Consider the following 25,919-nt stretch of genomic DNA (forward strand, 5'->3'; position numbering starts at 1 on the left):
AGTACAATTAGTTGGGTACGTTGCACTAACCATCTGGCTTCCCAGAACCATTCGTGGTATTTGCATTAAGCGGGAACACAGGGGCTTTTGAGAAAGCTTATACACATAAACACAAGAAGCTGCCTTATACGGAATCAGACCCTTGGTCCATCAAAGTCAGTACTCAGACCGGCAGCGGCTCTCCAGGGTCTCCGGCTGAGGTCTTTCACATCACCTACCTGCCTAGTCCCTTCAACTGGAGATGCCGGGGATCGAATCTGGGACCTTCACCATGCCCAAGCAGATGCTCTACCACTGACACATGGCTCCTCCCCTAAAGACCATTTCCATCGCAACCGCAACTTACTCTGTAGTTGGAATGTGCCCGATTGTTGTAGAACGTTCCCATCGGAAGGTGCTCTGAGTAGCCGGGGGCATACATTCCAGTAGACAGTCCTGTTGGCACGTGATGCAGAACAAACCAAAATCCAGTTTCCTGCAGAAGACAACATACAGCTTTTGAGCCCCCTCTGACCTTTTTTACATGGTGGTGGAGGAGGAGGAGGTGAAGGAGAAGGAGAAGAGGAGGAGGAAGAGGAAGAAGAGGAAGAGGAAGAAGAGGAAGAGGAGAAGAGGAGAAGGAGGAGGAGAAGAAGAGGAAGAGGAAAAAGAAGAGGAGGAGGAGGAGGAAGAGGAGGAGGAGGAGAGAGGAGGAGGAGAAGGAGAAGTAGTAGTAGTAGTAGTAGTAGTAGTAGTAGTAGTAGTAGTAGTGTTCGTCTTTATATGCCGACTTTCTCTACCACTTAAATGAAATTCAAACCAGCTTACAATCACCTTCCCCTCCCCACAACAGACACCCTGTGAGCTAGGTGGGGCTGAGAGAGCTCTTAATAAAACTGTAACTTGCCCAAGGTCACCCAGCTGGCTTCGTGTGGAGGAGTGGGGAAACCAACCCAGTTCACCAGATTAGCCTCCGCTGCTCGTATGGAGTAGTTTGGAATCAAACCCACTTCTCCAGATCAGAGTCCACCGCTCCAAACCACCGCTCTTAACCACTACACCACGGTGGCTCCCAGAAGGCTGAAAGCGATTGTTTTAGCACCACCCCCACCCTCAAAAGTGGTGGAAAGTGCTGTCAAATCGCAGCCAGCTTGTGGTAACCTCATAGGGTTTTCAAGGCAAGAGATGAACAGAGGTGGTTTGGCATTTTCTTCCTTTGTGTAGCAACCCTGGACTTCCTCCGTGGTCTCCCATCCAAGTACCACCCACGGCTGACCCTGCTTAGCTTCCAAGATCTGACAAGATCAAACTAATCTGGCCCAAATAGAATAATAATAATGTACTGGTTTCTCCTATACAGTCTTGCAACGCGGTGGAATTATATAAACACTTGTATTATTTTCTGCTCAAGGTTATAGCTTTATGAGCAGTACTAGTCAGACAGAGATAAACACTAGTAAGCAGCCAAATGTAGTTAATTCTTGGGGTAGTTAATTCTCTTGGGATAATTAATTCTAACTCTTTTCACGCTCTGCAAGGAACCCTTTTCAAGTATTAAGAGTGAAACAGGCTTCTGATTTCAATCCTTTGTCCAAAGTTGGGGACACAATGGTGTCATTGAACAAATGACCGATAGGACAGGTGGCCAAGAAAGGTAAGGTTTTATTTCCAACCCCCAGATGGATTAATGATTTGCATTTGGCTTTTCACAACGGCCTGAATTCCAGAAACAGGTTTTGTTCCAGCAGGCACCGAAAGTTGGGGTTGGGGGAGAGAAGATCTTCAGAGCGACGGCAGCTGCTCGAAATTGTCCCGGAGAAAAGCCCTTTGTACTTACTTCAGAGCCCGCAGCTGCACAGTTTATCAGGTTGTTGTGCGGGTTGGCCAGCCAGAAGGTGGACACGGCGCTGTTGCATCAGTAACAAAAAGAGAAGAAAAATTATACTCAAAGGGGGTGGGCAGAGCTCGGCTTTTTTCCATTTAATATAGCGAAGGCAGGTCGGATAACTCAGCAGATAAGCTCCCACCTTTGCAGAGTGTAGCCACTGTGGTTGCATTCACACACACCTTTCTCTCCCCCCCCCCTCTTGTGGTTTGACGGCTGTCGCCCTCCTCAACAATCAAGAGCAGAAACAGCCCTATCTTGAAAAGCCTTCAGGAATTCCAGGAGGAATTTCTATTGAAATTCCAAACCTGCTATGAAGTGGTTAGACCTCACTTATATTTTATGGTGTGATAAAAAGTTTCCTTGAACATGCTGGAGGGGGAAGAAGGCCTCGGGACTGAACTTTGGCTTGGATCACGCCCAACGCTTGGTTGCTTTGGCATGTCTCTCCTGGAGAAGTATAGCGGGAAAACTTTATGCTGGAACTGGAAAGTCTGGTGGATTTTAGCATTAGCAGAAAAAATGGTATAATCTGCTACGCCCCAAATGCTATCCTCTGCGTTTGTTATGTGAAGAAGAAGAGTTGGTCTTTATCTACCACTTAAGAATCAAACCGACTTACAATCACCTTCCCTTCCCCTCCCCACAACAGACACCCTGTGAGGTAGGTGGGGCTGAGAGAGCTGTGACTAGCCCAAGGTCACCCAGCTGGCTTCCTGTGTAGGAGCGGGGAAACCAACCCGGTTCACCAGATTAGCCTCCGCCGCTCACGTGGAGGAGTGGGGAATCAAACCCGGTTCCCCAGATCAGAGTCCGCCGCTCCAAACCACCGCTCTTAACCACCACACCGGCTCTCGTTGCCATTCCTGCTTCCAACTTATGGCAACCCTTTCAATTAATGACCTCCAAAATGTTCTATCCTTAACAGCCTTACTTGGGTCTTGCAAGCTGAAGGCCGTGGTTTCGTTCATCTTAGGTTATCCTAAGAGACACCAAACAAAATTTTTGATTCCTTTCCCACTTACTTGCAGTCCTGTCTAGGTTTGGGGACATATCCCGGGTACGCTCCCTCTGTAATAGTCTTGCACATCCTTGTGTCCCGATCGGAGGGGAGCAACGTGCTCGGTTTCACCACCAGTCCGAGGCAGTGATCGAACGTGTTGCGTACCTCGGGCCCGTCCTCGGTAAAGAAGCAATGCCCCAAGGTGTCATAACCGACAACGTCCTTCACCTGCGCCCCAAAAACAAAAGCGATGCACATCAAGACTCGTTTTCCCAGAAGCTCACGGTCGATTTCATTGCAAATTTCCCTGCAAGTGTCAATTACAAAAAGCTAGTCTAGATTATTACCGAGATTCATTTGTCCCACTGCTAGCCACGTGGTCTGGGACCTTCGTATCTGTGGGACCACCTCTCCAGGTATGCTCCCCAGAGAACTCTTTGAACATCAAATGCCAACCTTCTGGTGGTCCCAGGCCCAAAGAGTGTCCCGGCTGGCCTCGACCACGGCCAGGGCTCTTTCTGCCCTGGCCCCCGCCTGGTGGAATAGCCTCTCCAGTGGGACCAGGGCCCTGCAGGACCTTAAAGTAAATGTTTTTATTCTGTTTTATTGTATGTTGTAATATTATGTGAGCTGCTCTAAGCCCGGCCTTGGCTGGGGAGGGCGGGGTAGAAATTTAATAAAACAAATAAATAAATTGAGCTTTTGGCCCGGGATTCAGCTGCCTGTACTCCCAGAATGGTTTTGAGCGCTGCCTTCTGCAGCTGCTGTGACCGAGTCGTAGATTCTTACCAGTAAACCGTTGGAGCCATGGATGGTCACGCAACGGGAAAAGGCGTGATGGATGGCCAGGTCTTTGACATAGGTGGGTGGGTCGTAGCCTCCCTTCTCATCCACGTCTCCAGCCATGTGGAAGTGGATCGGGTAGTGTCCCAGGGATTGCTGGCCCATGTGTTTCAGCTCTACCCCTTCCATGTGGACGGCTTTAAATCCAAGAGCGACCTGAGGAACGACACCAAAATCAAGTCAAGCTGCAACCTGCTACTACGGCTGGTATGACGTATTGGTTAATGCCAGTCCAGTATCTGGGAGATCTTGGTTCCAATCCTCTCCCATGAAACTTGCTGGGCATAATCTACCTCCCAGGGTCGTTGTGAGGATAATATGCAACAGCGGAAATCTTGCAGGCTCCCCTGAGCTGCTCGGAGAGAGGGACAGTGTGACAGAAGCTTTCTATGTGCAGGAAATAATATGTATGGAAGATAGGGTTGCCAGTTCTGGGTTGGGAAACACCTGGAGGTTTTTGGGGTGGAGCTTGAGGAGGGCAGGGTTTGGGGAGGGGAGGGCCTTCAGTGCCATAGAGTCCAATTGCCAAAGCGGCCATTTTCTCCAGGGGAACGGATCTCTATCACCTAGAGATCAGTTGTAATAGCAGGAGATCTCCAGCCACCACCTGGAGGTTGACAGAGAAACCTGACACCTCTGTGTTCAGCATAAGGAAGTTGATCAAAAAGGAACACAGAACGGCAAGAGGACAACTGACCATCTACATTGTGTCTCACAACTCAATTCTTATAGTTACCTAACATAAATAATGCACAGCACACACAAAAATACCCTCAATGTAGCATCAGAGAGTCCATAAGTGATCCTCATAGGTATCACAAAAGTCCCAAAGTAATCCTCTAAGGTATTACACCAACATCCTCTTCTTTGTTTAGCAGGAGAGTATGCACGACACTGGGAAGACGATGACTATTCATGAGAACCCCTCGTTTTGAATCACAAAAGTTGCGTGGGATACAAAACTGCACCAACCCTAATGGAGGATAACAGCCAATACCTTGATGTGTCCCCCGAAGGTGTCGAAATCGAAGAAGGAACAGAGGCCGCTGTTGTAGTCGTAGCAAGCTTTCTCCATCTCTCCCATCACCACAACGTTGCGGCTCAGCAGGCCAACTTCTGCCCTCATGTCGACGCCGTCAATTTCCTCTCCCGTGTGAAGGTAGGTCGCTTTCCCTAAAGGAGCAAAATCAAAACTCGAGCGTTTAAAAACCGAAGCGAGGGAGCAGGGTTCTTGGCAGCCCAGGAATCCCCATTTGCAAATACCCAACCCAAAAGAGCCATTCGTGGCAAGAGGCTTCCACCTCGCCCATTCCTGTAGTGGCATATTTTACAAGGTAGAAAGCTAGGGTTGCCAACCTCCAGGTACTTAGCAAACAAAAAAACAGCTTCAAACTGCAAAACAATACAAGTTTGTATTAAACAACAAATAATTATGCACCATACATATGGTACAACAAACATGGACAATGTCCAGCTAAGTAAATTCTATATACAATTGAAGCCACCGCAGGGAATATTTACAGTCCTGGGCTTGAGAGCATCTTTTCTCTTCAAGAGGTAAGGTAATGAAGTCAATGCTACAGAAGACATTGTCCATGTTTGTTGTACCATATGTATGGTGCATGATTATTTGTTGTTTAATACAAACTTGCATTGTTTTGCAGTTTGAAGCTGTTTTTTTGTTTCTAACTAACTTATAGCTTGCTAATTTGTGTGTGCCCAAACCTCCAGGTACTAGCTGGAGATCCTATGATCTATGATCTTAGGCAGATGATGAGAGGGAGGGCATCTTGGGCATCTTCTGGACATGGAGTGGGGGTCACTGGGGGTGTAGGGGGGAGGTGGTTGTGGGTTTCCTGTATTGTGCAGGGGGTTGGACTAGATGACCCTTGTGGGCCCTTCCAACTCTATGATTCTATGATCTCCTGCTATGACAACTGATCTCCAGCCGATAAAGATCAGTTCCCCTGGAGAAAATGGCCGCTTTGGCAATTGGACTCTATGGCATTGAAGTCCCTCCCCTCCCCAAACACCACCCTCCTTAGGCTCCACCCCAAAAACCTCCCGCCAGTGGCAAAGAGGGACCTGGCAACCCTATAGAAAGCATCTGTCAGGCCTCGCCCTCTTTCCTGAAACATGGAGTGGGTAACAGTGCTCAGAACAGCCATAGCGGCGTAGTGGTTAAGAGCGGCGGACTCTAATCTGGAGAACCCAGTTCGATTCCCCATTCCTCCTCATGAGCGGCGGACTCTAATCTGGTGAACCTGATTAGATGCCCATATTATCAGGAAGTCCGTACAAGGTTTATTTCTCCACTGGTAAAACACTTCCCTGGCCGATCGGATAGATCTCTGGCCAAGCTGTTATTGAAAGACGAAAACCCACAGGTTTCTCTCCAGACCGCTAAATTCTGCACTGCAGCTATTAAAATCCGGCGTACCAGGCTAGGAAAAGAATAAGCGGTTCAATGTACTATATAAAGGGGTCATTGTTAAACCTGTGATATCTTGCATTTTTAACCTGTAATATTAAAATAGATACAGGTTACAATGCTCTGTATGTGTATCGCTGGTCATTGAGTATATTATTAAAGATTTGATTTGAATCTGGTGAACAGGGTTGGTTTCCTCACTCCTCCACATGAAGCCTGCTGGGTGACCTTGGGCTAGTCACAGCTCTCTCAGCCCCACCTACCTCACAAGGTGTCTGTTGTGGGGAAGGGAAGGAGATTGTAAGCTGGTTTGAGACTCCTTAAAGGTAGAGAAAAGTGGGGTATAAAAACAAAAAAAATTGCATTTCTGGAAAAATGAGTCTTTGAGAGCCAGCGTGGTGTGGTGGTTAAGAGAGGTGGACTCTAATCTGGAGAACCGGGTTCGATTCCCCACTCCTCCACATGAGCGGCAGATGCTAATCTGGTGAGATGGATTTGTTTCCCCGCTCCTACACATGACACCGTCTGGGTGACCTCTGGCTAGTCACAGCTCTCTCAGCCCCACCTACCTCTGTGGCGGGGAAGGGAAGGAGGTTGTAAGCCGGTTTGAGGCTCCTTAAAGGTAAAGAAAAGCAGGGTATAAAAACCAACGCTTCTCCAAAAGCAGTGTGTCAAAGAGCCGCATTTGGCTCCTGAACCGCGGAGTGAGCATCACTGGCCCACAATAACGGTCCACGGCTTGGCTCAGCCGTAACATCAAGTCATGTTCTGCTACTCTATGAAAGAGCATGAGAGGATTCTTCGGCTTGCTCAGTCTTCCCTTCTGGTGTCATGAACTGCTGTTGCTTCCTAGCCGTAGCTGGGAAGAGGAGGTCCAACCCTAGTTTCCCTCTTCAGATAACAGTGACAGCTGACGGCTTGGCAGGAACTCAGCTCAGCGGTCCTCACGAGAACGGAGATCACACAATCCCGCCTCAGGCTTCTTCTTCCACCCTTTTTCATGTCGTGCCAAATCATGACTTGGTATGATTCCTGCCCCGAGCTTGAACGCATGCCAAGGCCTTGGCTAGAAATGCTCCTAAACTCACATGCTACACCATAGAAGAAGAGTTGGTTTTTATATGCCGACTTTCTCTACCACTTAAGGGAGAATCAAACCGGCTTATGATCACCTTCCCTTCCCCTCCCCGCGACAGACACCCTGAGAGGTAGGTGGGGCTGAGAGAGCTCTACGAGAGCTGTGACTAGCCCAAGGTCACCCAGCTGGCTTCAAGTGTAGACATTAGGAAGAATTTTCTAACAGTCAGAGCGGTTCCTCAGTGGAACAGGCTTCCTCGGGAGGTGGTGAGCTCTCCTTCCCTGGAGGTTTTTAAGAAGAGGCTAGATGGCCATCTGTCAGCAATGCTGATTCTATGACCTTAGGCAGATCATGAGAGGGAGGGCATCTTGACCATCTTCTGGGCATGGAGTAGGGGCCCCTGGGTGTGTGTGTGTGGGGGGGAGGTAGTTGTGAATTTCCTGCATTGTGCAGGGGGCTGGACTAGATGACCCTGGTGGTCCCTTCCAACTCTATGATTCTATGTAGGAGTGGGGAAACCAACCCGGATCACCAGATTAGCCTCCACCGCTCATGTGGAGGAGTGGGGAATCGAACCCGGTTCTCCAGATCAGAGTCCGCCGCTCCGAACTACCGCTCTTAACCACTACACCCCGCCGGCACGCTAGCCCAAACGGTGCCTCTGTTTCTAAAGCGGCGATCTCTCCCCCAGTTAAGACCGGGGGGGGGGGGTGGAAGGGGAATTATGAGTCATGTTAGCAGGAGTGTACCTGGAAATAACAGATTCTCAAAAAACCAAAAAACCACCTTCCTGACATCTCCAGCAACCTCACCTCGCACTCTCTTAGTCAACACCGAAGGGAGAACTCCCCAGGGCTGGACGAGGAAGCTGTATAGGGCTGGCTGGCTTATCTGCTCCCCTCTGCACCTGGCTTCCAGGGAGCCTGGAAGGGAGGCAAGGCCTTGCCCAGGCCTGCAGGCAGGGCATGCATCCCAGCCGAGAAAACAATTAACTCAGCTGGATGCTCTGAGCATAATTAAAGGAATCTTAGTTGAACAGCGCTATGGCGCAACAACGTCTACATCTCCCACCGGGTCACGAGACTTGCTCTGAGCCAAGTCCAAGACCACCGCCTCTCTCGTTGGTTCAGTGACCAACTGTTCCAGAGCCACCATGGTGTAGTAGTCAAGAGCGGTGGTTTGGAGCGGTGGACTCTGATCTGGAGAACCGAGTTTGATTCCCCACTCCTCCACATGAGCGGAGGACGTTATTCTGAACACACACGAACACATGAAGCTGCCTTATACTGAATCAGACCCTCGGTCCATCAAAGTCAGTATTGTCTACTCAGACTAGCAGCGGCTCTCCAGGGTCTCAGGCAGGGGTCTTTCACATCACCTACTTGCCTAGTCCCTTTAACTGGAGATGCTGGGGATTGAACTTGGGACCTTCTGCATGCCAAGCAGATGCTCTACCACTGAGCCACAGCCTGTCCCAACTGGATTTGTTTCCCCGCTCCTATACATGAAGCCAGCTGGGTGACCTTGGGCTAGTCACAGCTCTCATAGAGCTCTCTCAGCACCACCTACCTCACAGGGTTTCTGTTGTGGGGAGGGAGAGGGAAGATGATTGTCAGCCGGTTTGAGTCTCCCTTAAGTCTCCCATCCCAGGAGGCACCAGCTTGAAAATTCAGCCTGCTGCTTCGTGTGCGGAAGCCCAACATGATTTCCATTTCTCAGTCATGCTAAAAATGTGAGCTAAATGGGAAACGACTTTGCAGACTACCACCTGCCTGACATCTCGGCCTCCGTGTTCAACAAGGAGATTTTGGGGTGGGGATTGGGGAATTATCCACCAGGAGTTCAATTCCGATTACAACCGAGAGAGAGGAGAGAAAATGAACATATTTGATCCTGGGACTGCTAATCGCCGAAGCAGATACGACCATGAGCACTATCAGATGGAGACCTGGCGGAGCCAGAAAGCGGAGACGGGTAAGTGAAAACTTCACCCAAAGCCTCTGATAAGGAGGGCAAAGGAATTTGGCTGTGTGTGGCAGAGCACGGCTCGCCCAGAGGGTTTAAGGGATCTGGGGCTGGTTCCTGCAAAAAAAACATTCATTTAACCTGTTCCAGGCTGTACGCACATCAATGCTACAAACTGTCGTTGAAGGCTACAATGAGCATCTATTCTGTGTACAAGGATGCTAGTTACAGTTGCCAACTACCAGGTAATCTAAGCAAAACAAACAACCTGTGCTGTAATAGGCAACCTTCGTGCTGCCAACTACCAGGTACTAGCTGGAGATCTCCTGCTATTACAACTGATCTCCAGGCGATAGAGATCAGTTCCCCTGGAGAAAACGGCCGCTTTGGCCATTGGACTCTATGGCATTGAAGTCCCTCCCCTCCCCAAACCCCGCCCTTCTTAGGCTCCACCCCTAAACGATTGCGAAAATGGACCTGGCAACCCTAATGCTAGTCCTTCATCCATCGAGGCTGGAAATCTGAGGGCTGAATATCACCCCTCAAAGGGTTGCCAAGTCCCTCTTTGCCACAGGTGGGAGGTTTTTGGGGCGAAGCCTGAGGAGGGTGGGGTTTGGGGAGGGGAGGGACTTCAATGCCATAGAGTCCAATTGCCCAAGTGGCCATTTTCTCCAGGGGACCTGATCTCAGTCGGCTGGAGATCAGTTGTAATAGCAGGGGATCTCCAGCTAGTCCCTGGAGGTTGGCAGCCCTACCTCAAAAGGGCCAGATTTATCCCAGGGTCCGCAGGTGCCGATCACGGCTATAAATCAAAAGCTGACTGTGTAGCTGTTAGATATGAATGTTGCACACTCACATGTAACTAACAACTGACAACTTGGAAGGCTTTAAGAGGGGAGTGGGCATTTTCATGGAGGAGAGGGGTATTCATGGCTTCTAGTAAAAATGGATACTAGCAGTGATGCACACCTATTATCTCCAGGATCAGAGGAGCATGCCGAATATATTAGGTGCTGTGAAACGCAGGCAGGATGGTGCTGCTGCAGTCGTCTTGTTTGGGGGCTTCCTAGAGGCCCCTGGTTGGCCACTGTGTGAACAGACGGCTGGACTTGATGGGCTTTGGTCTGATCCAGCATGGCCTTTCTTACCTTCTTATGTGCTTAATAATACTAGTAGCTAAGCCACACCAAACGTATAAACGAAGTACAGAGTATGTGACTGCAGGGAAACAGATCAAGAACTATTTACATCATCTCAGCATTGTATTAAGGTATATTAGCACCAATCTGCACGATGGTAAACAATCAAAGATGTACATATTATCACTAGCCCCCCAGCATACCAGCGTGACCCATCCCTTATGCAGATATAATTTTTTTAAAACCACAGGAGAATTCCCGAAGAGCCATGAGAGTATTACAATTCTGAATTATTTTCCAGATAAGCCAAAGGATATTCAAGTTATGTTTTTTCTATATAATAACAGTGGCTAGAACAAATCTTGCAAGATATTGGAAAAGCATGAAATTCCCTGATTTAAATAACTGGCTTGATAAGGTTAAAGAAACCTATGCTTTAATTAAGTTGACGTCATATCATAATAATGATAAAAATACGGAAGAACTGAACCCTCGCTGGCATGTAACCATCTCAAAGATGGAAAAAACACTCCAATGTCGTAAATCGCGGAGATAGTGATGTAATAATCATGCGGATTTTAGATAAATAGATAGCGTATTGCTTAGTTCACTGGTATGGATATTTAGTTATATTAGCAGCACGGTTTTAGTTCATTTTCATGAATTTGTAGTATGTGTATTTTAGTAATGTTATATTTCCGTTTTCGTATATTGTTATATTCTTATTTTCTCTTAATATTAATAATAAAAAAAGAATATTACAATTCTGAACAACATTGCTCAGAGTTGCCGCTCTGCCATTGCTTTGCGGGGAGTATAAGGAAGGGGTAAGGCTTCCAAGCAACAGATTTCAAGCTTACATGTGCTTGGTTTATTTGTTTGTTTAAATACCTGCAGAGACATGCGAAGAATTTAAAGGACTACAAGAATGCTGAATATGCTCTAAGAGTTGCTGTGCAGAAAACATGTTTTCGTGTTGTGCTTCTGCTGACTCGGCGTGACTGAAGCCAAGGGAAAGGTCCTTGGGGCTCCCCCCACCCGCCCCCGTGAAGGCGTCAATGCCACTAATGCCCACAGCTATAGGCACTGGAGTGGGAGCCTTGGATGCATTATTGCAAAAAAAACTCTTTTCATGTCGTGTTTGCAAAGTTTATTTGGAAATGATGAAATCACATAGAATCACACAGAGGAGCCATGGCTCAGTGGTAGAGCATCTGCTTGGCATGCAGAAGGTCCCAGGTTCAATCCCCGGCATCTCCAGTTAAAGGGACTAGGCAAGCAGGTGATGTGAAAGACTCCTGCCTGAGACCCTGGAGAACCGCTGCCTGTCTGAGTAGACAATACTGACTTTGATGGACCCAGGGTCTGATTCAGTATAAGGCGACTTCATGTGTTCATGTGTATGTGTTCATAGGCCATTTATGCAGGGCTATCTCCCCGTGGTCACCTCCATCGACTGCTCCAGTGTTTCATTTTGATTATGCATGCCTTTTCCGCCCATCAGAGGTCACCTTGGTCTCCCCGCACATTTTGCCCACGTTTCCCAGATTCTTGCTAAAAAATAGAGTTGTCAGCTTCGGGTCAGGAAATACCAGAGATTTTGGGGTGGAGCCTGAGGAGGACAGGGTTTGGAGAAAGGGTTTGGGACTTCAATGCCACAGAGTCCAAATGCCAAAGCGGCCATTATCTCCAGGGGATCTGATCTCTGTCACCTAGAGACCAGTTGTAATAGCAGGAGATCTCCAGCCACCATCTGAAGGTTGGTAATCAAAGACAGCTATAAGTGCTTATACAGGGAGTAGAAATTGACCGAGCGCAGAGCACTTCTTACTTGAGACGTCTTAACTAGCCGTCCATACATACTTGGAGGGTACATTCCCTTAACTTCCAATTGACTTTATAAGCACACAGAAGAAATTAACGCTTGAGAAAATTCTTCATGAAATGGGAATTTACCGGAAGCCCATTCCGTGTATCATGCTTGCTCCGTTGCTTTTTGTATGTTTCATGTATGGAATTTTATGAATTGTGTATGTGAGCGTTCTCGCCTATGTAATACTTTAACGCTTTGCGTTTTTTTACTTCCTGTATTTATTGGACCTTCGTCCTTGTTTCAACCATGGTTGTCTTTTTGAGCCTTGTCCTCCTAATATATATTTTTTCAAGAGCATTCATTGTTGTGATGTTTCATTGCCTTTAAGTGGGCTTTTTTTGTAGTGCTGTTCTTTCAATTTCTACCACCTGAAGGTTGGCAACCCTACTAAAATAGCATCCGGAAAACACCGTCAAAACGTGCGGAAATGTGCGGGGAGAGCGAGGCAACCTCTGACGCTCAGGAAAGGCATACATAACCAAAACGAAGCACTGGAGCAGACGGTGGGGCGACCACGAGGGAAACAGCCCTGCATAAATGGCCATAGAGTTGGAAAGGGTTATCCATCAGGGCTATGGATCTTTCCTCCAGGAAACAGCCCTAACTGTATAGCCCCTCTGATCCTTACCCACATCATAAGAGTCACCAAAAATATGAACACATGAAGCTGCCTTCTACTGAATCAGACCCTCCGTCCATCAAAGTCAGTACTCTCTACTCAGACTGGTAGCGGCTCTCCAGGGTCTCAGGCTGAGGAAGGTCTTTCACATCACCTACTTGCCCAGTCCCTTTAACTGGAGATGCCAGGGATTGAACCTGGGACGTTCTGCATGCCAAGCAGATGCTCTACCACTGAGCCACGGCCTATCCCCGTGAAGCTGCCTTATACTGAATCAGACCATCAAGGTCCATCAAAGTCAGTATTGTCTACTGAGACTGGCAGTGGCTCTCCAGGGTCTCAGTCAAAGGTCTTTCACATCACCTACTTGCCCAGTCCCTTTAACTGGAGATGCTGGGGATTGAACCTGGGACCATCTGCATGCCAAGCAGGTGCTCTCCCACTGAGCCACAGCCCCTCTCCATGGCTCTCCAGGGTCTCAGGCAGAGGTCTTTCGCATCGCCTACTTGCCCAGTCCCTTGAACTGGAGATGCCGGGGACTGAACCTGGGACCTTCTGCATGCCAAGCAGAAGCTCTACCACTGAGCCACAGCCCCTCCCATATAATAACCCTTGACCTGAAATACACCACAGAACAAGCTTAACCCTGACAAAAAAGCATGCACTTATGAGAGGCCCTATGAAGAAGCTGGTGGTTACCAATCAGGGGTGGTTTTCGGTGCTGCTGAAACTCTATATGGCTTGCATTTGCTGCTTTTATCAATAGTTCCATGGAAACATCCGTAAGCCCACCTCAAGCATATGGAGAAGCTGGGTCAGAATGTTATAAATAGATTGTTGCCCCGGAGACCTGAAGCGGTGTGAACTTGGTTGTGGACAAAATTTGGGCAACAAGCATGCAGGACCAGCCGCCAATGAGTATTAAACGCTTGCTGCAAAACCAGCCCGTGGGGCACATCTGAGAGACAGATGGGAAGGAAAGCTTCCAAGCGCGCAACTCAGAAAATGCACAACGCGGCGAGAACATCTCGCCCTGAAGAACGGTAAAATACATTTGCAGCAAGCATGTTATAGTTTTTGGTAGGAGATGAGCCATACGCGGACAAGCATACTTGCAAGCCGTTTCTGGGAACTTGGGTGACTTTGGGCTTTTATATATGTCAACACAGAAACACTGTCTGCTCACAAGGGTGAAATCTCAGTGTTAGACCACACCCTTTGCATGCAGAAGATCTCAGGTTAAATCCTTGGCAGCTCTGGGGTGGGGCAGAGGAATTCAATCTGCACGTCTGAGAAAGACCCTAAGCTGAGATGCGGGAGAGTGACTACAGGAGCCAACAATCTGGTCTAGAGAGAGACCAAAGGACTGATTCAGAAGAACACATGAACACATGACACTGCCTTCTACTGAATCAGATCCTTGGTCCACCAAAGTTAGTATCGTCTACTCAGACTGGCAGCGGTTTTCTGGGGTCTCAGGTAGAGGTCTTTCACATCACCTGCTTTCCTAGTCCCTTCAACTGGAGATGCTGGGGAATTGAACCTGGGACCATCTGCATATCATGCAGATGCTCTACCACTGAGCCACAGCCCCCTCCCCAAAGGATATCTCACATGAACACATGAAGCTGCCTTCTACTGAATCAGACCCTTGGTCCTTTCAAAGTCAGTATCATCTACTCAGACTGGCAGCGGCTCTCCAGGGTCTCAGGCAGGGGTCTTTCACATCACCTACTTGCCTAGTCCCTTCAACCAGAGATGCTGGGAATTGAACCTGGGACCTTCTGCAGAAAGAAAGCAGTTTCATATGTAGCAAATAACATCAAAGCCATTCACGTTAACACTAGTGTACATGCATTGCACCACTAATGTGCACTTTCATTAATGGCAACGTACACATGGGTTGCACAATACCTGCTTGGACAACCCAATTCGAGTTTTGACAGCCCAGTTGTTTTGTCCCATAGATGAAGACAGAAGCATTATCCTACACGCTTGGAAAAACCACCTTTTGCCACTTGTGAGGGCAAATATTAACCATCACCTGCTTTGCCGCATACTTTAACCACAGAAGTATGCGTGGCCATCTGTAATACAGTACCCCTACCTGTTTCGCACAAGCTTTTTCAGGGGAATCTTTCCCTGCTCAAACATCCCATGCAAGGAATAAAATGGGACACTTGAGCAGAGAAAGATCCCTCTTGAGCAGAGAAACATCCCATGTAAGCAATAAAACAATTGCATGGGACACTTGAGCAGAGAAAGATCCCCCTGAAGAAGCTTGTGAGAAACGTGTTGGGGGTACTTTATTTATCAAATTTTATTCCCTTGCACCATTCGTCGCTTTTTGTCTCCGTTTTGTTTCGGTGCGGCCCTCTCTCTTTTTGCATTCGAAATACAGCCATAAAGTGCAAATAGCGTTTTTTTTCGTCCTAAAAGCACACGTGCAGAATCCCTGAAAAACCAGCCCCTACGTCTGGTCTGGGAACTGTTCTTCAGCAACGCCCTACCCTCACGCTTTTAGGATTCTCACAGACTGAACGCAAGCCTCCACTGATAATTCTGACTTTGCGGTCGGGTGTGATTCGAGATACGAGTGCAGATAAACTGGTAATCCATCATCTATTGGAGGGCGGTTTTGGACAGAACAGTTAAGTCCACCATAGCCGTTAAAAGGGTGTTGCTTCAGCACTTTCCTTTTTGTGAAACTTATCAGGGCTGGAACGAGCTTTATATACTGCTGCAAAGCTACAGATAAGGCTGGGATGGGTATTTTTGTTTTGATCTTCTAGTCTGCCCTGGTCCCACCCTTCCTCCTTTCCTCCAGCCCTATGGCTGCTTTTGCTCTGTGCATCTCCAGATGTAAAGTGTCAAAGTGCTTGTGTCTATTTCCACAGCGGGGGGAAGGGGGGAAGGCAGCTAGATTCTAAAATCCCACAAATGACTGGAAAAGAGTAACAGAAATAGGAGAGCTGAGAAACCTCATTCAGATTGGGGCGGTGGTGATGGAAAATGCTGTCAAGTCACAGCTGACTTATGGTACCCTGTAGGGCAGGTATGTCCAAACTGCGGCCTCCGGGCCACATCTGGCCCAGGACAGCTATGAATACGGCCCAACACAAAATCGTAAACTTACTTAAAACATTATGAATCAGCTATCGTTAAAAAGGTAAAGGTCCCCTGTGCAAGCACCGGGTCATTCCTGACCCATGGGGTCACATCCCGACGTTTACTAGGCAGACTTTTTTTTTTTTACGGGGTGGTTTGCAAGTGCCTTCCCCAGTCATCTTCCCTTTACCCCCAGCAAGCTGGGCATTGTTAGCGTTAAGTGTATTTTATGTGCGGCCCAAATCAATTCTTCTTCCAATGTGGCCCAGGGAAGCCAAAAGATTGGATACCCCCGCTGTAGGGTTTTCAAGGCGAGAGACGTTCAGAGGAGGTTTGCCATTGCCTGCCTCTCCAATACAAAGCAGTATCCTTTCTAGGGACAATTTGCAGGGGGAGGGTAGCGGGTGTCTAAGCCAGGGGTGTCGATCTCAATGGTTATGAGGTCTGGATAGGATATAAATGTCACTTGGTCAGGCTGGGCCATGCCTCACCAGCCCTGATTGAGTGTGGGGTGTGTGTGGATGCCTCGGCTGGCTTGCAAGCCGGATAAGAGCTCTCAAGGGCCCAGATCCGGCCCGTGGGCCGTATGTTTGACACCCCTGGTCTAAGCCTTCCTCTGCTGTTTTCCTCCTGCAACTCTGTACTCCAATTGCTAGGTTTGCAATGGGGTTGCCAACCTCCAGGTGGTGGCTGGAGATCTCCCGCTATTACAACTGGTCTCCAGCCGGTGGAAATCAATTTCCTGGAGAAAATGGCCACTTTGGCAATTGAACTCAATGGCACTGAAGTCTCTCCCCTCACCAAGCCCTGCCCTCCTCAGGCTCCAGCCCCAAAATATCCAGGTATTTCCCAACCCAGAGCCGGCAACCATGCCCGGAACCTTCCAAACATGTCCATTTACAGCTTTATTTTCGTTGACTATCTCCCAAAACTATTCTCATGATGTAATTTGCCTCGTTCGCATTTGATGTGGTTTTTTTTCCCAATCGCTCCAATGTTGCTGGGGGGAAGCAAAAACAGAAACACTGGTCCTGCAGATACTTCCTCTCGCCGGGAACCTGCCATCTTCGGTCATGAGACTATGAGACATTTTGAAAATCTGGATAATATTTTTCTTGGCACCCACCAGCAACCTACTTTCTTGCTCATTTAATAACGAGCCAACCTACAGCTCTTTCGACAGATTGTACTGGAGATAATGGCGTGCTGTTGTGTAGAACCGATCTGCAGGGTGTTTTCTTAGGAAGGGATTCTGTGGTTTTAGAGATGATCAAACATCTCTCAATAATAATACTTAGCATTCCACACATGTCTCTGGAGCATTCGGAGTGTCTCTGGAGAATATCAATCATATTTGTTATTGCAATAATTCTTGAAGGTGTGTATGTGTGTGTTAAGCGCCGTCAAGTCGCTTCCGGCTCACGGCGACCCTATGAATCAATGTCCTCCTCTTGAAGGTAGACCAGTATTATTATCCACACATTACAGATGATTAGGGTTGCCAGGTCCAGGTGGGAAAATACCTGGAGATTTTGGGGTGCAGCCAGTGGAAGGCAGGGTTTGGGGAGGGACTTTAGTGGGGCGTAAAGCCATAGAGTCCACCTCCCAAAGCAGCCATTTTCTCCAGGGGAACTGATCACTGTCACCTGGAGATCAGTTGTAATAGTGAGAGATCTCCAGCCACCCCCTGGAAGCTGGCAACCCTATGGGGGTGATATCTTGCCTAAGGCCACCCAGTGACTTCATGGGAGAGGCAGATTTGGGATGCCCTCCCCTCCCCCCGCCCCCGCCCCTTTCCATCATACTCAGCTCTGCTACTTGCCTCGCTCTTCCTGCATGTCATTCATTTGGGAAGGGGCCGTGGCTCAGTGGTAGAGCATCTGCTTGGCATGCAGAAGGTCCCAGGTTCAATCCCCGGCATCTCCAGTTAAAGGGACTAGGCAGGTAGGCGATGGGAAAGACCCCTGCCTGAGACCCTGGAGAGCTGCTGCCGGTTTGAGTAGACAATACTGACTTCGATGGGCCAAAGGTCTGATTCAGTTTAAGGCAGCTTCATGTGTTCATGTGTGTGCTCTGACCCTCCTATTTCCTGTATACTTTTCCCAGCCCTGACTTCTTCTACCTTATCTCATTCAATTCGGACGTTTTCTCATTACCTAGGTGTCTTCCCAGTGCAATCCTAAACAGGGTTACACCCTTCTAAGTCCAGTGAAGTCAATGGGCTTAGAAGGGTGTGACTTTGCTTAGGATAGAACTGTCATCGTGCTCCTACCTACTTGTCTTTGCTGCGGTTTCCCGTCCTCCTTGCCTGCTTTACACTTTTGCCACCCATCTTCTTTTTGAAATCCAGGATTTCTACCTCTCATCTTATTCCCAGGGACAGTTTTCTTCTGCCTTTTTTGAGACTGTAAGCCAATACGGAGGGACGGTCCATTTTTATTCTTTCTGAGGCATTTGATCTCTTTTTAAGAGATTAGTAATAACAATACTAAATTTATTGCAGTCATAGACCAGAAAATATCAAAGTACAAATTCTGTGCTACAAATCTAATGACCTAAAACCTTATGTTTTCAAAAATTACTAGCAAATAGATAAAATTCTGTATAAAACAATATAAAGCACAGATCTGTAGTTGCTATGGTTCTTTATCATTACCAGCATTACCTTTTCTTGTTTTGAACTTTGACCACATAAGCACAAAATTTGGTCAGTTGCTTTGAAACAATGGAATATTGCTTTGAAACAATGGCCACTTGCTTTGAAATGATAAGATTAATAGCTTTTGCAGCCATACCCGCTCTGAGCATTCCAGGATTTTAGCTAGTAAAGGAGAAACAAACTTACCCCTCAATCCCCTGTAGTACGGACATTGAAAAAAGACATGTACCTATGTCTTCATCTCACCCATTGTCTAAGTATGGAGTTCTTAGAGCCTGTGTCTACAGTAAGTATGGAGTTTTATACACACATACACATATTGGGGCAATTCCTAGATAATAGGGTAGTCTAATAGGAAAAGAGGAAGACCCAACAAGAGATGGATTGACTCAATAAAGGAAGCCACAGCCTTCAATTTGCAAGATCTGAGCAAGGCTGTCTAAGGCAGGACATTTTGGAGGACTTTCATTCATAGGGTCGCCATGAGTCGGAAGCGACTTGACCGCACTTAACACACACACACAATAGCCTTAGCACTCAGTCACTCCTATGCAACAACATCAGCCTGACCGCTTATACTTATTATTTGACAACTCCTCGCCTTTCTAGAGCGATGGTTCCCAAACTTTTCGGGCCACCGCCCCCTTGGTTCCACAAACTCAACACCAGGGCCCCCTACCCTGTCCAACAACACCGTTAAAGGGGCCCACCTCTAGTGTCCCCCTGCTGCCCCCTTGCCTCTTAGTGCCCCCCTAGGTAAGCCCACCCCCCCCAGGAGATGGTACTGCCCACTTTGGGAACCACTGTTCTAGAGCCTTCTGTTTAGCTAGACTGAATGCTAACCCCTCTATGGTTATGCAAAGCAGAATTTTGAACACACCATACCCAGACAGGACCTGACCTTGCTCTTCTGGCTCTATCGATTCATTAGCTCCTGCCCTCTTGGAATGCCGCTTTTATGAGGAACTTAGATCACATTATATCTCTCCCCTTTTAACATATAAACCTAATGCCTCTGTGTCTGACATAATGCCTTTTTTATTAAGCGACAGGGATCCCAAGGCTGCATTGTCAGTGGCAAAGATTTATTTCAGTCCTCATATCCCTCAAGCATTAGATTTAAAATCATGCTGCTCAAGATCGATGGATCAAGGAGCTTCTAAGGGTTAAAGGGAAGGAAGCACAACATCGGCAAGAAAAATATGAATTCCAAAATGGAAGCCTACCTGCCACTTTGACTTCGTTGGGTCTACAGGCCCGGCAAGGCAAGATCTGGAATTCCTCGGCTTGGTACATGGAATAATCCGTACTGGCCACCACGATTCTGTCGCCCGCCTTCCACGACCGCACATCGTCCGCTAATCTTAGAACGGTGCTGTTCACGTTTGTGTCGACGGTTACGGTAAGCTTGGGTCTCACTGGGAAGCGAGAAGGGGGAAAAAGGGGACAGGAGAGTGTTGAAGGTGCTTGCCCCAAAACAGTTCACTGAACCATATGTGTTTCATGTCAACAAAAGCTGGCGGTTTTTGACCAACCCAAAGAAAATAGGAGACAGCTCCTGTTGGCAGGACTGTTTTCCCCCCCTTCTTTTTTTGCAAAATCCAATAATCAAAACAACAAAAGGCTCCATTCATTATTTACTGGCAAATGTATTTTTCCACTAACCCACTTTACTAAATTTAAAAATAACTCTTCGTGGCTTGGTTATACCACACCCTACTTGCCCTAGCATTTATGGTCACTCGGAGCTGTTATTTACCGACCCTGCAGAAGCAGCTTTTCAACATAATGGTGGTTTCTCATGCTAATCAATGCCCACCTTTTTGCCTTTCAAAAAGAATGTTAAAAATTGCACTTGACACCAGTTTGCTTAGATGAATGGCTGAGAAAAACAGAAAATATTTCTTTCTGAAAACACCATTGCTTCCCCAGTGTTTTTATAATATGTTTGTCACATGTTGGTTCTACTAAAATGTGGACTCTTTGCTATTATATTGACTCTCAGTGAATGTTTGGCATAAGTTATCTATTGTGTTCTATTGTGTGTGTGTGTTAAGTGCTGTCAAGTTGTTTCCGACTCATGGCGACCCTATGAATCAATGTCCTCCAAAGTGTCCTATACAGCCTTGCTCAGATCTCGCAAATTGAGGGCCGTGGCTTCCTTGATGGAGTCAATCCATCTCTTGTTGGGTCTTCCTCTTTTCCTGCCACCTTCCACTTTTCCTAGCATGATTGTCTTTTCCAGTGACTCTTGTCTTCTCATAATATGTCCAAAGTACGACAGTCTCAGTTTAGTCATTTTAGCTTCTAGGGTCAGTTCAGGCTTGATTTGATCTAAAACCCACTGATTTGTCTTTTTGGCGGTCATTGTGTTCTATTACATCCTATAATTATAGTTACATATAAGTTGATTCAGGATATACACACTATCTCTAATTTTTGTAATTCATTTGGTCATTGTTGCTGTTGTTTGTTCACATCCCCAGTGTTGGTGGCATGAAACATTCACCAAATACTTGGCATCCTGTCAATCTCTCGCATGCCCAGTCAAAAACATCAGTATATCTTTCTTGGCTAGCTTTTGCCAACATCTGGTGTCGCTGGGACTTCTTGCATCCTTTTCAAAGGACCTTTAAATTTAAATTGCTAAATGCTTTCTGATGGAAATTGCTGAGAATGTGGTCCTAAACAAACACATAGTTCCAAAAGTAATCGGGGAGGGGCCGTGGCTCAGTGGTAGAGCATCTGCGTGGCATGCAGAAGGTCCCAGGTTCAATCCCCAGCATCTCCAGTTAAAGGGACCAGGCAAGGAGGTGATGTGAAAGACCTCAGCCTGAGACCCTGGAGAGCCGCTGCTGGTCTGAGTAGACAGTACTGACTTTGATGGACCAAAGGTCTGATTCAGTAGAAGGCAGCTTCATGTGTTCATGTGAAAGATAGGGGGTTGATTCCCACCAATTCCTCCTTCCCACTGCCGCTCTCCACCTTGCTCCCATGTGGTTCTTGAGGGTCCAATGACCCACCCCCCATGGGGGGGGGGCTTAGTGGGCTGCAGAGAAAGGCGCAAAGTCCTGCTCCACTAAGTCTGCAGTAGTTGGATACATGCCAGTGTATGGGCTATGGACACCTGGCTTCAAAACTAAGTCCGCAGACCAACCAACAGATGATGGCAATTAAAATTGGACACACTTTATTTTTACACACACAAGGGCATAATTTTAGAACATGCAAGAGTAATTATCCCACTCACTGCTACTGTGTGAGTCTCTGGAAGCAGGCAAGCCCAAAACAAGGCCTCTTCCAGAGACACAACGGGCAGCCTCCTCTAAAGGTAAGAGATTCTAAAAGCACCTCTGCACTGGGAGCAAATGAATGGCCCAGTCACACATGATGCAGATCTGCTGCAGAATTACATATTCTCACTGGAAGATGATTGGGAAGAAGTAATGCCAGAGCAACAAATCACACAGAGTTGCAGCTGGGAGCCTCCTCTGTGAGCTCAAAGGAACCTTTAATTATTTTATCCATTTATTTCTTGTTGGACAATGGCAATTCTCTTAAGGCACACTGTTTTGGGAAATACTGTCCTCTGTGAAGTCAAAACAACCTTGAACAAAGCATGAGAGCGCTTCTTTGGAAGCACACCATATTAAATGTCCCTGCATGTGGAAAGCTAGCTTGTTAGGGAGATGGCTTCTAGCCTAGACTTCTGACATCTTAGCTGCCTTTGCACGCTTGTACATCGCTTGCTGTCACATGATTTGATAAGTTGTTGCTCAATGAATCAATGAAAAGGTTGAAGGAGCTGGGTAAGTTTAGCCTGAAGAGGAGAAGACTGAGAGGGTATATGAGAACCATCTTCAAGTACTTGAAGGGCTGTCATATAGAGGAGGGTGCCGAGTTGTTGTCTGTGGCCCCAGAAGGTCGGAACAGAACCAATGGGTTGAAATTAAATCGAAAGAGTTTCCATGTAGACATTAGACATAACATTCTAACAGAGCGGTTCCTCCGTGGAACAGGCTTCTTCGGGAGGTGGTGGTGAGCGCTCCTTCCCTGGAAGTGTTTAAGCAGAGGCTAGATGGCCATCTGTCAGCAATGCTGATTCTATGACCTTAGGCAGATCATGAGAGGGAGGGCACCTTGGCCATCTTCTGGGCATGGAGTAGGGGTCACTGGGGGTGTGCGGGGGAGGTAGTTGTGAAATTCCTGAATTGTGCAGGGGGTGGACTAGATGACCCTGGTGGTCCCTTCCAACTCTGTGATTCTATGATTCTATCAGTTGAAAATGTCAGCTTTGGAGAACAACCCCATGCAGGCAGTTGTTGGTGAAACCAAGCACTAAATATATATGTTGCTTTTAATCAGCCAGTCAGATATTTAAAAGCTGCAGAGAGCAGGCCCGAGGATTAGCAAATTGGTGGGAGTGTGGCAGACCCTAAAAAGAAATGGAAGGGTCTCTCTAAGAGACCCTGCAGAATTAAAAACCAAACTCATTCCAGACTCACGAAAAAAGCCTCCCTTCCAGAGGTATTTATAACTCTGAGGTCCTGTTTATTTGGTCTGAGTTAAAACGCCGCTTCCCTTAGGTCAAGAAGAAGAAATTTCAGAATAGCTTTCCCCCCGTTCTATGATACAGCTTTCACATACCGTTTTTACCACATAAAAAACGGACGCGGTAGTTTCGGCAGCTCCCGTCGGTCTGTTCTGGGCCACGGCAGAAAAACCTATAATCGCGGCCGCTTTTGTAGAGAACCTCCGTTGTCAGTTGGGCTCCGTCCAGCGTGACCGCCTTGGGATGAGAATAGAAGTGCAAATCAGGAAGTAATCCGGTGTTTTTAAAAAACCCAGCAAAAATAATTTGCTCTGCAACATCTATGAGATGATGAAGAATATAGGTGTCTTTCTATCAGGAAGTCCGATGCAGGCTAATTTCCCCTCTCCTTGATCTAATAAAGGTTAGCTCCGAGGAAGGGAGACTGAGGAATCTCCTATGGGATGGATCAGAACATAGGGTGAAGCAAGTAGCGAAATTCTGTGCCGCAATATATAAGATCCGCCAGACAAAGCTGGGGCTCTGTATGGTTCCCTTCACGTGTCAGTCATTATGTTATGAGGGTGGTGGAATGGACCACGTGTATCTGTTCCTCCATCTTGGGAACAGGGTGATCGATTTGAGCGAGGTTGTCAACTGGCCTTACATTGAGAAAGAGAGTACCCGAATCAGCCCTACAGGAAGAATACCTTTCTCCATCTTAGCTGCTTCCTGTTGGCTCAACAACCCCTCCTCTGGCAACTGCCTCCATCCTCTACATCAGTGGTCTTCAACCCATGGAGGTGGGACCCTCAGGACGACAAAACAGGCCCTTCTGTTGGGTTGTGGGCCTCTACAGAGCTGCCATTTTGGAAGGAGAGCTTGTGCTTCCAAGTCCCCAGGTGTCTTGGTCAGATGACTCCAATGAGGTCATCACCTTGATGACCCCAATGAGGTCATCACCTTGATGACCCCAATGAGGTCATCACCTTGATGACCCCAATGAGGTCATCACCTTGATGACCCCAATGAGGTCATCACCTTGGCTTCTCCTCTTCCTGCCATATGACTCAGCAGGACCTATGCTAGAAAGGCTAGAAGGCCACCAACCTACACAAGGTAGTCCGAAGAAAACTGTAGCCATAAATAGACCTGTAGTCTAATCAACCGTTTTCATTTTGATTTTCCAGCTGTCAGCTCAATACGAAACCGCTGGAATGGATGGGTGCCAGCTGGGTGGGAGAGAAGGGCTGCAGGAAGACAGAGCCGCTCATGGTCTCATCCGTCATACCTGGATGTCGACAGGATGATCGCAGAGTTCTGGGTGAGCTGCTTTGAAGTCTAGAAGTCTTTCTCCGCCTTTGGACTTTGCCTTTTCTGGCTTCTCAAACCATTCTGTCCACTCGACATCTGGGAAAGGCCGTCACATTGGTTTTTTTAAAAAAAGGAGGTCATTTTGGACATAACAACACATTCCGGACAGCGCCAAAGCAACAGAAGCCTGCTTCACACACAAATCGGTGTCAAATGCTGTTAAGGAGTCTCTTCGGCAACAGCTAATTCGCTGGCTGTCCCTCTGGGTCTATCAGCCGCGATCGCGCCAGGAAAAGGGAGGTGAAGCACAGCAGTATTAAAAGCCTCACCACTTGTATTTAATGATTGTAATTGTAATTCATATGCCATTAAAAGTTGATTGAGACTGCTTTATATAGGCCTCACCAAGATCAAGTTAATTCATGCCATTGTTACCCCAGAAGGTCGGCCTAGAACCAATGGGTTGAAATTAATTCAAAAGAGTTTCCATCTAGACATTTGGAAGAATTTTCTAACCATTAGAGCGGTTCCTCAGTGGAACAGGCTTCCTCGGGAGGTGGTGAGTGCTCCTTCTCTGGAGGTTTTTAAGAAGAGGCTAGATGGCCATCTGTCAGCAATGCTGATTCTATGACCTTAGGCAGATGATGAGAGGGAGGGCATCTTGGCCATCTTCTGGGCATGGAGTGGGGGTCACTGGGGGTGTAGGGGGAGGTGGATGTGGGTTTCCTGCATTATGCAGGGGGTTGGACTAAATGACCCTGGTGGTCCCTTCCAACTCTATGATTCTATTCTATGATTCTATGTATTCCCTGTTACTATGTATGGGTGTGAAAGCTGGACATTGAAGAAAGCTGACAGGAAGAAAGTAGACTTCTTTGAAATGTGGTAGTAGAAAAGGGCAAGAGTCCAGTAGCACCTTCACGACTAACAAAAATATTTTCTGGTAGGGTACTGAAATGTGGTGTTGGAGGAGAGTGTTACGGATACCGTGGACTGCCAAAAAGAACAAATCAGTGGGTTCTAGATCAAATCAAGACTGAACTGACCCTAGAAGCTAAAATGACTAAACTGAGGCTGTCATATTTTGGTCACATCATTAGATGACAAGAGTCACTAGAAAAGACAGTCATGCTAGGAAAAGGTGAGGGCAGCAGGAAAAGAGGAAGACCCAACAAGAGATGGACTATGAAGGAAGCCACGGCCCTCAACTTGCAAGATCTGAGCAAGGCTGTCAAAGACAGGACATTTTGGAGGACGTTGATCCACAGGGTCGCCATGAGTCAGACGCAACTTGATGGCACTTAACACACACACACACACACACACCACTTCGATTCACAACACAAATATTTTATAACGTAACAGTGGGGCATAATTAAACCAAAACTGAAGTCCTTTATGGCTGTCTGCCTCGCCGTCACCTTTCTGACAACTTTGGGTCTTTGTTTGGATTATGCACGCTGCTTCTGACCGTCACAGTTTGCCTCGCTCT

At 47.3% G+C, this 25,919-nt stretch overlaps 1 protein-coding gene across 1 annotated transcript in view; it reads right to left on the reverse strand.

Moving 5' to 3' along the window:
• Positions 1–25,919, reverse strand: part of CEMIP (cell migration inducing hyaluronidase 1) — a 57,175-nt gene that overhangs the window by 15,182 nt on the left and 16,074 nt on the right. Inside the window, exons 8-15 of the mRNA XM_056866127.1 lie at positions 24,405–24,523; positions 23,230–23,371; positions 19,809–20,000; positions 4,708–4,883; positions 3,657–3,866; positions 2,890–3,095; positions 1,817–1,886; positions 347–475 (exon numbers count right to left, since the gene is read on the reverse strand). Of these exons, the coding sequence (XP_056722105.1) occupies positions 347–475; positions 1,817–1,886; positions 2,890–3,095; positions 3,657–3,866; positions 4,708–4,883; positions 19,809–20,000; positions 23,230–23,371; positions 24,405–24,523 (1,244 nt within the window). The remainder of the gene's footprint in view (positions 1–346; positions 476–1,816; positions 1,887–2,889; positions 3,096–3,656; positions 3,867–4,707; positions 4,884–19,808; positions 20,001–23,229; positions 23,372–24,404; positions 24,524–25,919) is intronic.

This window comes from Euleptes europaea, chromosome 20, assembly GCF_029931775.1.
Source record: "Euleptes europaea isolate rEulEur1 chromosome 20, rEulEur1.hap1, whole genome shotgun sequence".
Taxonomy (NCBI): domain Eukaryota; kingdom Metazoa; phylum Chordata; class Lepidosauria; order Squamata; family Sphaerodactylidae; genus Euleptes; species Euleptes europaea.